The sequence below is a fragment of the Rhinatrema bivittatum genome, chromosome 2 (assembly GCF_901001135.1).
Source record: "Rhinatrema bivittatum chromosome 2, aRhiBiv1.1, whole genome shotgun sequence".
NCBI classification, from domain to species: domain Eukaryota; kingdom Metazoa; phylum Chordata; class Amphibia; order Gymnophiona; family Rhinatrematidae; genus Rhinatrema; species Rhinatrema bivittatum.
In genome coordinates this window covers 451,607,571-451,623,298 of record NC_042616.1, presented here as the reverse complement: position 1 = coordinate 451,623,298, position 15,728 = coordinate 451,607,571, and the positions used below count along the sequence as shown (strand labels likewise).

Sequence of the window (15,728 nt, the reverse complement as noted above, 5' to 3'; positions counted from 1 at the left end):
CCATACCTTAGGACAAGCATAGTCCAACAGTTTTCGCAACTGGTCCAATCAGTTTCCTTCTCCTTGAAGGGGGAAGAACGACCCTGTCTTATTTGGTGTCGAACCGGACTCCCAGGTACTCTAGCGATTGGAAGGGCTGCAGGCAGCTCTTGGCTATGTTGACGACACAGCCGCAATTCTGCAACAGATTCTTGACTCTGTTGGTCGCCTGGTGAATTTCCTCTGGAGATTTTGCCCTGATCAGCCAATCGTCCAGATACGGATGTATGAGGATTCATTCTTTCCCTCAGCATCGCCGCCACTACCACCATGATTTTGGTAAACGTCCGAGGAGCAGTAGCTAGTCCGAAGGGAAGTGCCCTGAACTGGTAATGATGGTCCAGTATCGTGAAGCGTAGGAAGCGCTGATGGTCGTGGAGACCAGGATGTGTAGATAGGCTTCGGATAGATCCAGTGAAGTCAGGAATTCTCCCGGTTGTACCACCCTTATGACTGAGTGTAGTGTTTCCATGCTAAGAAAGACTATTTCAGCAATAAAATAGAAAAATTTGCGAACAATCCAAGAACACTATTCTCAATAGTTTCGAACCTAACCAGTGACAAGCAAGAATCACCACAAAACCTACCAGAAGCAAAATGTAATGAGATTGCCAAATTTTTCAGTGACAAAATTACTAAATTAAGAGACAAACTTCCAAACGCTGCCAACCAAGAAATCAAAATGCAAAAAAGATGTCAACCAATGGACATCATTCACTGAGATATCTGAAATGGAAGTGGAACAAATGCTAAAACATGTAAACCCTGCCCCGCACAAAATTGACGCAATACCAACTATTGAACTTAAGAAATCAGCTAACACAGTCACCCATACACTGACTAAAATCATAAACCTATCCCTTGAAGAAGGAACAATGCCAGATATACTGAAAGGAGCAATGATAAAACCAATCATTAAGAAAAAAAAAACAGTGATCCCCTTATCCTGAATAACTACAGGCCAGTATCAAATCTTCCCTTATTAGCTAAACTAATTGAGAAAACAGTACAGAAACAGCTAGCTGAACACCTAGATGACAACATACTGTATCCATCGCAACACGGATTTCAAAAACACTACAGCACTGAGACATTGCTCCTCTCTCTAACAGATAACATTCTAAGAGGCTTTGATAGCGGTAAACACTATTCTAATAATGCTCGACCTATCGGCAGCCTTCGACACAGTTAACCACAAAATACTACTAAATAGACTAGAAGAAATTGGACTACAAGGCAAAACATTAAACTGGTTCAGCTCATATCTAAAAAATAGGTTTTTCCAAGTTCAGATCAATAACACATTATCAGAAAAAATCAACCTCAAAACAGGGGTTCCGCAGGGATCAGCCCTGTCTGCGACCCTTTTTAACATATACATGCTGCCATTATGCCACTTACTGGCAGGACTAGGAATTATACATTACATTTATGCTGACGATATCCAACTAATTCTACCTATAGATGACACAATAGAGAAAACATTAAATCTAGCTAACATGTACCTAAGATTATAAAACAACTGACACAAATGGAACTTGTTATTAATATTGATAAAACAGAATTTCTACACCTAGAACGTAAAAATACTGAAATCAGCCAAACCTCAATAATCCTCAAAGACAACCAGAAAATTGAACTAGCTGGAAAAGTACGTAACCTTGGAATAATAATGGACCCTGAAATCAATCTAAAACAGCACATATCACTAAAAGTAAAGGAAGGATACGCAAAACTCATGGTTCTCAGAAAACTAAAACCACTACTAACTCAAAATGATTTCCGAACAATTCTACAGGCACTAATTTTCTCCAGCACGGATTACTGTAATGCCCTGCTGCTAGGACTACCAAATACTACGTTAAGACCACTTCAAATACTTCAGAACACAGCAGCTAGAATATTAACCGGAAAAAGGAGGAGGGACCACATAACCGAAACCCTAGCGGAACTACATTGGTTACCGATTGAACACAGAATTAAATACAAAACCCTATGTACCATCCATAAACTAGTTCATGATGAGAAATCAGACTGGCTAAACACAGCATTACGGGTACACGTCCCACACAGAAATCTTCGATCAGCAAATAAAGCACTCCTAACCATCCCTTCAGTTAAAAAAGCAAGACTAACCCAAGTGAGGAAAAGGGCCTTATTAGCAGGACCCACAATTTGGAACACAATGCCTCCAGAGATCAGATTACAAAGTGATCTCAAGGCATTTAAGAAAAGTTTAAAAACATGGCTTTTTAAACAGGCATTTTTACAAGGAGACGGGAGAATAGAAATTATTCAGGAATAAGCAGATAAGCACTGACACACAGTACTTAGGACAACACAGTAGAGTAGTCTATGAACCCCACATCACAACTAGCATATTGATAACACTACGTATGATAAATTTACCCGTAAAAGTACTTTCAGTACACTCGGTCATGACCCACTTCTCTAAAAATTATTTTGTCTAATGATATATTGTAACCGAACCTTTGACGGCACCTGTTAGAATGTACTATAGTACACCTTTACCTACATTAAATATGTGCCTACATGTAAACCGTTGCGATGGTATATAACTTAGCGACGGTATAGAAAAGATTTTAAATAAATAAAACACCACTAGGGGACACTCCATGAAACTAGCAACCAGATTTAGAACAAATCATAAGAGTTTTTTTCACTCTGCGCACAATCATGCTATGGACTCTGTTGCCGAAGGACATGGTCAAGGCAACTAACAGAGGGGTTCAAAAGAGGATTGGTCACATTCCTGAAGGAAAAGTCCATAAACAGTTATTAGCCAGGTAGAGACAGCAAAGCTGGCACATATCTCTAGAAGCGAAATAAGAAATAGAACAACTATTAGGGATCTGACAGGTACTTGCAACCTGGACTAGCTACTGTCTGAGACAGAATGCTGGGCTCAACGGACTTTGGTCTGCCCCAGCATGGCACATCTCATGTTGTTAAGCATTAAAGAGAATGGTTCCTGTGGACATGCTTAAATTAGCAGATGAACTATATATAGACTTTCAGTTTTGAATAGTACCCATACTATATTGCTCACCCCCACAAACAGCAGGTACAAAGTACAGATACCTAACATGCATACTTCGCACTTGCTAATTTTCAAAAGGAACATGGGTAGTTATTTTTATGCTAAAATTTCTATACTGCCTCCCTGTACCAACAGGCACATCCGAGGTTACAATAAAATTGCTTAGCATGAAGTATGTGACAACTGCCTGCATAGTTTATAACTTATGAGGCTGTTTGAAAATTATCCATTAATGAATTTTACAAAATGCTTTTCTACAGTTTTGACATGTTAAAAAAAAAATGCACAGAAATTAGTTCCGGAACCAAAGCTATGACTCAGTGGCACTGCTATGCAGAAGTTCTGGGTTCAATGCCTCAGCCCAGTTTCTGCTTCTTGGGATATCCAAGGCAAGGGATGCTGTGAAGGAAGCATTCACAACCCCCAAAGGGAGGAAGGGAGCAAAGTTCCAGTCATTGTACAATAACTACTGCCCACACTCAGGGTGCATGAGTGCAATGTTCTAGAGCAGAGCTTTCCAAACTTTTCATGTTGGTGACACACTTTTTAGACAAACAATTTCGTGACACAGTAATTCAGTCTACCAGCAAACCAAAAGTAAAAGGTTAAACGAACAAAATGTATTTCAACAATTTATGTATGTTTCCTTAAATATATACACAAATAAAATGTTTCACAATACAACCTATCTCATAATAAATATTTGCAGGCTTCCACTTCCTCCATGCTGATCTCGTACATTGTGAGATCGGCATAGAGAAAGTGCTACTCTTGCACATTCCCAAAGATTACATGTGCCAATCACTAAAAAGTAATTTTTTTTTTTACCTTTGCTGTCTGATCTTAGTTTTCTAATCGGTTGGTCACAGGCTTTTTTTTCCACCTTTCCTTTCTTGTTTTTTTGCCAATTCCTTTTACAGGGTCTTTTTTTCTATTTCTTTTCTCTCCATCTGTCTTCCCTCAAACACACAATCAGGTTCTCATTCTCACACGCTATCTCACACATTCTCACACACACAGGCTCTCACTCACATGCAATCTCACACATCCACAGCTCTCACTCTCACATGCCTCTCTCTCATACATACATACATACTGTCTCTCTCGTGCACATGCTGTCTCACTCTCACACACACAGGCTCTCTCACTCCTACATGCTCTCTTGCTCAAGCCCAGGCTCTCACTGGCACATGCTGTCCCTCTGCACGGGGTGCCGAAGGATGGGCTCTTCAGAGGCCCTGATCTTCCCTGGCCGTGACATGGGATCCGCAGCGGCCCTGCTATCGGGTTTCCTCCTCTTCTCGGGCTGCCGCGACGTGGGATCCGCAGCGGCCCTGCTATCGGGTTTCCTCCTCTTCTCGGGCCGTCGCGACGTGGGATCCGCAACGGCCCATTAATGCTGCTCTTCTTCTGTACGCAGCAGATGCTCCTCCTCCTTCCTGCCCACGCGGCTCCGGCAACGTTTTTCTTCCAGGGCTGCACAGGCAGGAAGGAGGAGGAGTGAACGTGACCCTTTTCTTCGGGCCGTGGTGATGTAAGCTCCACCACTGCCCGCCGATCTTCCTGCTATAGTTCCCTGCTTCCGCCGGCCCTGTGGACCAGGCAACACACCTCCACACTACAGGCGACACACTAATGTGTCCCGACACACACTTTGGAAAGCTCTGTTCTAGAGGAAGCCTGTGGCTAAGGATCTGCTGCAGTGGTTAATCTAGACAGGAGAAGAATTAAAAATGAGGGAAATCAACAAACACTGAATGCAGCAAGAACAGAATAGATGTAGAATGATGTTTCATAGAACCTCTTCATATTCAAATTCTTTAATGCCTCTAAATTCCTGAGAATGATCATATTCAGAACATAGTAATAAAGCAGGCAGCAATTTCCTCCCTCCTCCAAAAAAATAAATAAAACAGAAATCAGTACAAAGCATGTAAAAAGGCTTAAGATAACATCCAGAAAAGATTATCTGATGTTTCGGCCCTCTCCCACACTAACTCCTCCTGCGATATTTTGTTTGTTTGAGATTTTCCGCTTCAACCCACACCTTTCCCACTCACCGGCCTCCATTGCGGGCAAACCATGATCTCTCTCACCATCCCAATCATTCACAAAAACAGGAGCAATCATTCACAAAAACAGGAGCAACTCAGCAAATTTCTCCCGCTCACCATCAATCTTACAAAAGAGATTAACCCCAATCATGATATCACCTCTGAACCAACTTCTAGGTCTCTCTCTTTTCACCCTAACACTATTAAACGCTCAATCCCTCACAAAAAAAACTCACCTTCTCCATGACTACCTCTTGGAGTCCCAACCTGACCTATGTGCCATCACAGAGACCTGGTTAAAAACGGAAGATATTGCCCTAATCAACCAACTTCCGCTTTCGTCATACAATTTCTTCTCTATTCCCAGACCTAAGAAGAGAGGGGGAGGTCTGCTTCTCGCAGCAAACAGAAAATTTAGACTTTCTCTTCAGTGGGCAAATGCATCTCCCCCCCTGGAACTCGCCATCTTCAAATCTAACAACCTACAAATCGCCCTTACATATGCGCCTCCCGGCTTCCTTGAGTCAGACCCTTCCCCGTTAATAGAGCTCATAGCCAAACATATTAATTCAGACAAACCTGCCATCCTTTTGGGAGATTTCAACCTCCATGTGGATGAGTCCCCACCGTCTTCTAGCTGCGACACACTTCTTAATTCATTGAGTGGAATGGGCTTCAAACAAATCATCAACGAACCTACCCACAAAGCAGGACACACCTTGGACCTGATCTTTTTAAATGAGAGCCTCTCCCCCTCAACTGGCACACACTGTACTCCTATCCCCTGGTCCGATCACAAACTTATCTCCACCACTCTAAAAAATCATCATCCTATCACTTCTCAGTCTCAAAAGACCAAAATCCAGTATAGGAAGCTATGTAACCCTGACACACTCATCAATCACCTAACTCCGGAGTTAGAACTTCTCGACCTCACTGATGCAGTCTCGGCCACTGATTCCTGGTCCAAAATCACGACAAAAGTGGCCGACCTCACCTGCCCAATAACTATAAAAACTCTTCATTCAAATAAGGACAACAGAAAACCGTGGTACACACCGGAACTTAAATCTATCAAGAGAGTACTCAGAAGCAGAGAACACCTTTGGCGCAAAAACCCTTCCTCGACAAGTAACTTGACGGCATACAAAACTCTTATGCATCAATACAGGATCGCCATCCTCCGCACCAAAAGAAACTTCTACTCTCAAAAAATCCATCATTTCATCTACGACCCAAAAGCGTTATTTACCCTTATTTCTTCGCTCACCAAACCATCACCTACTGCGGTTCCAGATGATCAAGCCGCAAGCAAAGCAGCCGAACTAGCTACTTACTTCAAAATGAAAATTCTAAACCTCGTAGCTCCGTTCATGAGCAACAATTCTCCTCCCCCTCCAACCCCTATTACTGCAACCACTCATCCAATTACAAATCTGGAAACCTTTGAACCTACTTCCTCATTGGAGATAGAAATAATTCTCAAAAAGCTCAAACCTGCATCTCACCCTCTGGACGCAATCCCATCCAACCTGCTTCTCTCCATTCCTAGTACTATTTCTAAGCATATTGCAAAAATCATCAATTGTTCGCTCTCACAGGGCCATGTACCAGACCCTCTTAAACTTGCTATCCTAAAACCTCTGCTAAAAAAACCAAATCTCTCCCCGGATGATCCAGCCAACTTCCGCCCTATTGCAAACCTCCCACTCATCGCAAAAATATTGGAAAGAATAGTAAACCAGCAACTCACAGAATTCTTGAACAACAACAAAATCCTCTCCCCACATCAGTTCGGGTTCAGAAAAGCCCGCAACACAGAAACACTCTTAATCACACTTACAGACACCATCCTCACAAGTCTGGATAAAAAACAACCAAGTCTTCTCATTCTCCTCGACCTTTCTGCGGCTTTTGACACTGTGAACCACGCCCATCTTTTGGATCGTCTATCAGACATCGGCATCAAAGGCACCGCCCTAAGCTGGTTCAAGTCATTCCTTCAGAACAGGACCTACAAAGTCAAAATCAACAGAGAGGAATCCCTACCGGTCTGCTCTACGTTGGGAGTTCCCCAGGGCTCCTCGCTATCCCCAACCCTCTTCAATATCTACCTCCTCCCTCTCTGCCATCTCCTCACTAGTCTTAATCTAATCTTCCATCTGTACGCAGACGACGTACAAATTCTCTTACCAATTACCAAATCATTAAGCAAAACCCTCGAGTTTTGGGACACCTGCCTCAAGTCCATAAACAACCTTCTATCAAGCCTCAACTTGATCCTGAACACAAAAAAGACGGAATATCTACTTATCTCGCACGACGGCAATTTCACACAGCTTAACCCACTTCCTGCAACCCTTCCCTCTTTCTCGGGTTTCTCCTCCGAAGTCAGAAATTTAGGAGTCCTCATGGATAAACAACTCAACTTCAAAAGCTTCATCAATAACACCACCAAGGACTGCTTTTTCAAACTCCAAGTCTTAAAACGACTTAGACCTCTCCTCCACTTCCACGACTTCCGTACAGTACTTCAGGCAATCATTTTCTCTAAGACAGACTACTGCAACTCACTTCTGATCGGCCTCCCTGCAAATACTATCAAGCCATTACAGATGGTACAAAATGCCGCTGCCAGGATTCTAACCAGATCCAAAAAATGGGATCACATCACCCCCATTCTGAAGATCCTCCACTGGCTCCCTATCAATTTCAGAATACTGTTCAAAGTTCTAACCATCACCCACAAAGCGATTTTCAACATCACACCTTTGGATCTCAAATTCCCTCTCAGATTGCACTTACCATCCAGGCCGGTAAGAGCAGCATATAAAGACACCCTCCAGGTTCCCTTTCTAAAAACAACTTCAGGATTGAGAGCCCTCTCAGCGTCTGGTCCAAAACACTGGAATTCTCTCCCTCCAGACCTACGGCTAGAACACTGCCCGGTTACTTTTAAGAAAAGACTCAAAACCTGGTTGTTCAATCAGGCCTTTTCCCATTCAGATAATCCTCTGAATTAAATTCCTCCCGTTCCCCAGCAGTATTTACACCCTTCCTATTCATTTTTATCTCCTTAGTCAAAAAAGTTCTTGTCCAGATTTTGCCCCTCTACTTAGCTCCTGTTGCCTTCACTACGGTTCACTTACCTAATCCTCACCCCACTAGCCGTTTATTATATTGTACAGTGACACCCTTATATGCCCCTCTGTCCATGATTTCAGCTTGGTGCAATACCTTAGCGTCAACCACTAGTTTGCTGTTTCTTAGTTCAAGACCTAAGCCTCTGCGATCACGGATGTATTATATTTACTCTCTCTGGGACACTGTTTTCTGTACAAATGTTAAATGTTATTCTGCTTGTTTGTTGGTTAATAAGATATTTTATTATTAGTTCTTTGTAATTGTTCACATTTGAAGCTCTGTTAATGTTCTATGTAATTGCTTTCATTTACCGAAGCACTGTTTCTGTTCAATGTAAACCGAACTGATTTGTAAACCATTACAAGAATTTCGGTATATAAAACTGTTAAATAAATAAATAAATAAATAAATAAATATAGGCTTTCTCCAAGGTCTAAAGCAGGGTTTTATGCTGTTTAAAATTAGTATTTACTCATTACCCATTCTCACACACTTTGCTTTGTAATTTTCACATTTAAATTACTTTGGTTAGTAATATCACAAAAGATGGTGTAGTTTAATGGTTGTTTTATAAGAATTTTTCAAAAGTAAGTTTTCAGCAGGCTTTTTCTTAAAGATTTATTAGATTTTACCCATATTTTATAGATCCCAGTTAGTGGTATTTTATTTGTTTAAATGTTTTTTCTATTCTTGTTTATGTTTGAGTGTTTAATGATGCATATGTTTCTTTGTAATCTAAGAATAGCTAGTCCACTATAAGTGGAATATAAGACATTTTAAATTAATAAACTAAGCAGATTGTGGATTCTATTGCTGGGTCTATCATTAATTTCTTGTGATCTTGTGCAAATCTCTTCAACCTGTACCCAACAATAAATCAGCTAATAAGTACTAAGATAGTACATTCATCATTTTCTCTGCCAAGAGGTACTTTTCTGCATAATCTAAATCTAACTTTTTCTCTTGGATCAATTAACCTTCAGTGGAACAAGTCAAAAGCGACTGTCCCCATTAAGAAAGTAGGAAAACATGTTTTCTTCATATCAATGTTCACTGTATTTGTTGAATTAAGTCCTAAGCAAATTCATTACCAACATTTAACCTTTTTAAAAATACTTTATGCAAATACAGTTATGAACAATCCACAACTTCTACAACAGCATGAGAAAGCATGCACCAAATTTAAGCAATGATTACAAGTATATAGCTGCTACCATTGTTTACACATAGTACCAGCTGGGAAGGGAGATGGGGACTGCAGAGAGGAGGCCTTAACTAATCCACTCAGCTTATAAGCATTAACTCCTATGGGCCAATTATCCTAATTATTGACATTGGATAACTATAATTTGTAATGATACCATTTCTCCACATATGCTTCTATTCTGCAAAATTCCTCAGACACATAAATGGCTCAATACCAAGATCTATCAAACCCACACCATTTCTTTCACTAGCTGCTTTACAACTGTTCAGGATGGTTAATAGGATATTTTGCTCTGTCCCAGTAAGAATTTCATGTCATTTTTTTGTGCATCTACATTTCACAAGAACAGAGGTTACAGTGAAAAGGATAGGGGAGAAAATTAATAAAATCATAAGCATTCCAAAACTTTTAGCATTTCACAATGACTAGAATAACAAAGGAAGATAATTTAATCAAACACTCATTCTTAAGCACTGAAGAAACTAAAGTATCCTTTTCCCGGTTAATAAATGTAGTTAAAAACATGAATACATTTTAATTATTAAAGAAAACCAAGACGCAGAGGATTACTCCTCCAGTCACTTCAGGTTAGGAGTGTTAATAGGACAACAGTTTTTCACTGGAGGAAAAGAAAACATCAGCCTTTCCCAACCAGTTTGCCTTCAGACCTGATCAAGTGTGCCACAGAAAAGTCACCACAGCATGATGTTCAGATCCAGACCAGCACAAGGGCTCTGTTCTCAGCACCTCATAGCAAAAAGAGCCACCAGAAGTGGATCTTAAATATGCAGCTCCTTTTTGAGCATTTGTAGAGACATATGGCTCTTCCTAGTTATAGAATGAGCCCTGTGTGGGATTTAATGGGCAGCATGCAGAACACAGATAGCCAAGTATTATTTTGTGCAAGGCACACATGGCACAAAGTAACTTCTTTTGTTCACCCTCATGAGTCACCTTCTTTTGAATCCTTTCAGTCTCTCTTATTCCCAGGATGAGCAAGACCAGGGAAAGTATACACTGATCACTGGATGAGACTTACATTTAGACTGATGTTGAACATACCTTTTTGCTTGCACTTGAAAAAACATTTTCTTGTACAAAACTTACTGCAAGGTGTTTTGAGTACAAAAACATGCACCCCTAAATGGGAATACTGTTTAGTATCCTTGCATGGAAATCCCATGCAAATGAGGGCATTAAGCAGTACTCCCTGATGCAGAGAGACTGCATTTGACCAGTGCACCTCTTTTAGCACTGGAAGCTTAATTCCTGGGTCAGAGCTAAATGTTTCCAGCACTACTAAAAATATGGGGGGAAAATGTAAAAAAAAAAAAGTCAAGAACACTCTGGGTAAGTGCCAACAGATTTGCTACTTTGTCACCACTTAACTGGTTAAGTACTGACTTATCCAGGTAAGTGGGGACAGCGGCTGTCGCCACCACCCCTTAGCCAGATAAGCAGTTAGCCGAATAAATCAGTATTTATTTGACCAAGTAGCAGCGAACTGTGCCAGACAGCTATCTGGCAGCTATCTGGATAAATCAGTATTTATCTGGCTAAGTAGCAGCAGTGGCTGCCACCAGTTATGCAAATAATGGCCTGTTGGGATGTCCCCACCCCCACCTGAATTAAAATATGCATTTGGGACCAAGATGGCTGCTGCCTGAACTACACGTTGAAGAAGTGCTCCTCCGATTTTTCTTTTAAACTTTGCCTCCTGCAAAAGAAATGCCTCACACAAAGAGGAAGGCTCGGCTGAGGGAGATTTCAAGCTCCTCTTCCATTCCCGAGCATTCTCAACCCCTGATTGAGACCTTCTTCGCAACACCCCTGCTTGCAACGCCGGAGGGGAGAGCCGCTATGGAGTCAGACACTGAGCAATCGTCAGCTCTGCTGGCTGAAGTTGTATCACTCAGCCCCAGCGAGCTGACTGTGCCCTCCACCACCTCCATTCACAACTATTTCTAATTTACCTGCAGAAATCAGGACAAGGAAGAGAGAAGATCATCCAGAACACAAGAAGGGATGCCATTGTGGTTTCACCTTCGGTGAATCCATTTGTAACAGATTCCACAGATTCCCCAGGTCCCCTCATGGCCTCAAACTTGTCTGGGAGTGAAGGAGATGAGACTAACTAGGTATGCCCATTGTTTAAAACCTATTCTTGAGAAGCCAAAAGTGATAACTTTGGACTCAGTCTGGAGTTCTTTAGTTTCCTTAGAGAATTACTCCTGGGGGAATTCTGCGCTAGTGCAGTATGCAGAATTTGCGCAGAATTTCCTCTTCCCGCAGATTTCCACTGTCACCTTGCTGATTTCCTCCCTCGCCAGAAGAGGATGCGCACGGACAGTGGCCATTGCGAGAGTGCGGGCATCGCAACAAGGCAGAAAATAGCAGAGGAGACCCTGGCATGCTGCGAATGGAGCGCGTCCCGCAGCACACAGGACGTGCTCTGTTCGCGGCGAAGTTGAAGGCCCACATGTGCCGTGAACAGCGCGCCCTGGCCTTCATCTTCGCCGCGAACGGAGCGCATGCCGGTGAAAAGGAATGTGTGTGTGAGAGAGAGGGGAAGGTGGCAGAGAGCATGGTTGGTAAGAGGGGGGTGGGGAGGGTGAGAGAGAGAGAGAGAGAGCATGGGAGGTAAGAGAGGGTAGGTGGGGGGGATGCTTGAGTGTGGGTTTCAGAGAGAGGGAGCCTATATGAGGGGAAGGGGATGCCGGTGAGAGAGAATGTGTGTGAGAGAGGAGAGGGGGTGTGGGAGAGGGTGAGAGACAGCTTGTTTGGTAAGAGGGGGAGTGGGGGGGATGCTTGTGGGTTTCAGAGAGGGAGCGTGAGAGAGCATGGGAAGTAAGAGAGAGAGGGGCTGGGGAGTGTGTATGTGTGTGAGAAAAAGGGATTGTGTGTATATGAGGGTTCTAGCCTGTGTGAAGGGATTGTGTATGTGAGGGAGCCTGTATGAGGGTGTGTATGTGTATTAGAGAAAGGGAGCATGTGTGTGAGAGAGGGAGGGACAGAGGGAGCCTAAAGTCTGGGACTGGCAATAGAGTGGAAAGGGGTTGAGCCTAGAGGTGAAGGGGTGAGATATTGGGGGCCTGAGAGGGCAAACTGGCCAGGGGAGTAGGGAGAGCGAGTGGAAGGGATACTTACAGTGAATTTCTAGGGAATTTCTGCAACTTTAAGTAACAACTTTTTTCTGTAATAATTTAAAATGTAGTTAAAGACTGTCATGTAAATTGTGTTATTTTGACTAATATAAAGTTTGCAGAATTTTCAGTTTTTGTGCGCAGAATTCCCCCAGGAGTAGAGAATGCTATTACCTCTTTAACAGCTATATCTATGGACACTAATCGTTGTGTCTTAGCTACAGAAGGTCAAATTGATTTATTGGTATAAAAATAGGTGCATTGGAAACAAGAATTTCAACTGTGGAGACAGTACAACATAAATTAGTTCAATCTGCTATAATTTACTAAAAATAAAATTGGAAAATATGGAAAATACCTTAAGAATTTTGAATTTGAGAGTATTAAATTTTCCTTAAACTTCTTTCTCCTAAAGACTTAAAGAATTATTTGGCTCAAATTCTTAAATATCCAGCAGAAGCAACCGCTGCTATAACCAAGGCCTATTATCTTCCTATATCGGATAAAGGGATTCCTAAGAACTCAGAATCAAATTCAACTCCAGATTTGTCAGAAATATTAGAGTTGTGTCAAGAGAAGGGTATTCAGAAAAGGGCAATTTTGCTATCACTTTTGCCTTTCTACCTGAGAGAAATTCAGTTTTGAAATTTTTTCTTCGGAATTTACATCTGTTATTTCATGGTCAAAAAGTATGGATTTTCCCCGATATTACCAGGACAAGAACCAAGGAGGAAATTTCCTTCTATGAAATCAGAAGAGTTAAGCCATGGAGTGAAGTTTAATTTGAGATTTCCATGCAAATGTTTAAGATATCAGAATTCAAATAATGTGGTTTTTTGAGCCCTCACAGCTTCAGGGCCTGTGCCAAATGCACAAGTTGTTTTTTTTTAATTTTTAACTCCCAATGAGTCCTCTCTGTCTGCTCCATGAAGATTAGTGTGCCATGGACTTGAAAATGTTGGGGTATACTGTTCTACAGTGATATCCACTGACTGGTTCAAATCTATCCATCTACTTGACTTTGAAGAAAAAAACGGGGATGTCCCTCGGCCTTAGGGAAGCCCGTGGTCTAAAACATTTGATCACTGTAACGCATAATAAGAGTTTATTGTACAGCTTTTTAAAATAAATCTCGACATGCTCTATCGCTTGAAAACCTTAAGGACATGCATGCAGCGCTCAAACAAAAACAGGGCATTACAAGAAAGTACAAAAGATGTTTCTCCAACAAAAGAGGATCATGGCATCCTTTTTCAAGCATACTCCACGCCTACAAGATCACAGCATTGTGTGAACATCGAACTGGTAATAATTAGCAACACAACATAAATAAGAGGAAACCTAAAACATCAAAATGAGCAAATATGCAGTGCAGCAAAAGGTACCAGTAGCACCCCCCCATCATGCACGCCGGGATTTGGAGCACTTCTCTTCCTCCCGGAACCAGCAAAGAAACTTTACAAATATTAGTGTTTGCGCCGGTGCATTCTGGGAGGAAGGCCCAGAGCCACCAAGTGTAATGAAACCGAAAAGTAGGCCTCGGCTCCTCCCGGGACACCCCGCATCTTCTCCCCAAAGTTTCTTTAGGAGTAGCGCTACTACCAACAACGGTAGGTAGGGTCAGTTAACCTACCTGCGCCAGGTAAGGCGGATGCGTCTGGGAGAAAGGCAGCACTGCCAAGCCTCGTTCTCCGCACAGCAGCAAGTCAGGATAACAGAACTCAGCACAGCTCTCCTCCGTGGAGTCTTTCAGGGACAGCTCCAGCCGGACCGTCTCACGTTGCGTTTGAGGCGCGTCTGCCTTCCGAGCCCCTGGCTCGCGCTGCGGCGGCTGCTGCGTGTGGGGTTGCTGCTGATCCTCTCGCTGTGGCCGTTGCCCACCGGGCTCGCGCTGCTGCTGCTGCTCCTCGGGTTGCTGTGGTGGCTGCGGCCATTGACTAGTAGACTCGTGCTGCTGCTGCTGCTGCTCCTCGCGCTGTTGCTGCTCGGCCTCGCGCTTTTCCAGAGCCGGCCCGCCGCCGCTGCTGCTGCCACAGCCACCCCCGCCGGCGACCTCGCGTGGCTTCACAGGTGACAGGCTAACGAACGGCACCCTGCGCAGCTCCGCCATTCTCTCCTCCTCGGCTCCTTTTCTCTCACACCCTCCTCCGCTATTTCTGCCTTTTCTCTTCGCTTCCCGTTCGCTTTTAGGTTCACTTCCTCTCGCTTAGCTTGTTTCGCTCCCGCCGAGCGGGTGAGAATCAGATTCCACCCCTCCCCCCACCGCCGCCCCGGTTACACGGCTTCCCTGACCTCTCCCCCTTTTACGTTCTGCTCGTCGCCATTACAGCCATCTTGCAGCCCACATAAATAAAAACAAGCCACCCCGGCGCGCATGCGGAAGGTCGACTGAGGCGGACAGGGCACGTCACGCAGGGTCGTGGCGTCCCCTCTCGTTTCTTGTTTGTCTTTGGTGCTCGGAGTGCCCTCGGTCAGATGACGTTGGATTCTACGGAAATGGCGTTACACATCACCCTGGTTTCCTTGGTAATGTGGACGCCGTCTGCTCTAATATTGCGAAAAAAAAAAAAATTAAGCCACAGTCCCTATCAACTCAACTATTTCCTTACCGCTACACAAAGGTAAAAGTGAATGTGTAAAGTTAGTTATTCTTTTCTCAGTCCTACCCTATGTCTCCTTTTAGCAATTATGCACATTAATGTAAAGTTTTGAATTGTGGTCACCCTAAATTTGGTGCAGATTAGCTGGGGTGGGGTTAATGCACAGGAGCATGCACATTTTTGTTCTAAGAACTTTACTAACGATTTAACAAAGAGTTTAGAACATAAATCTCAATAAATTAACAATTGTCCATGCAAATCCCATGTTAATCAAGGTAACCTCAGGACATAAGACATATCAGGACTTTAAGGAGACACTTGAGCACCCATCTCTTCCGTACCATACTCTTTAAGGAGTCACCCGACCCTCAAGGATCTTAGGAGACTTGATCACCCTTTACTCCCACATCATATCCCGTTAATCTTGTTCTAATGCCTCACTCCCTTCCTGCCTACATTCTCCTCCTTCCCTCCACCACT

The 15,728-nt window shown here is 43.0% G+C and overlaps 1 protein-coding gene across 9 annotated transcripts in view; it reads right to left on the bottom strand.

Moving 5' to 3' along the window:
- UBN2 (ubinuclein 2) overlaps positions 1 to 15,096 on the bottom strand; it is a 586,373-nt gene extending 571,277 nt beyond the window's left edge. For all 9 annotated transcript variants that reach the window (XR_003854673.1, XR_003854671.1, XR_003854674.1 and 6 more), the window contains exon 1: positions 14,282 to 15,096. Coding sequence is in view for 5 of the 9 variants with exons in the window: in XM_029590354.1 (XP_029446214.1) it covers positions 14,282 to 14,758 (477 nt within the window). In the remaining 4 variants the exon portion in view is untranslated. The remainder of the gene's footprint in view (positions 1 to 14,281) is intronic.
- Between the last annotated feature and the right edge of the window lie 632 nt (positions 15,097 to 15,728).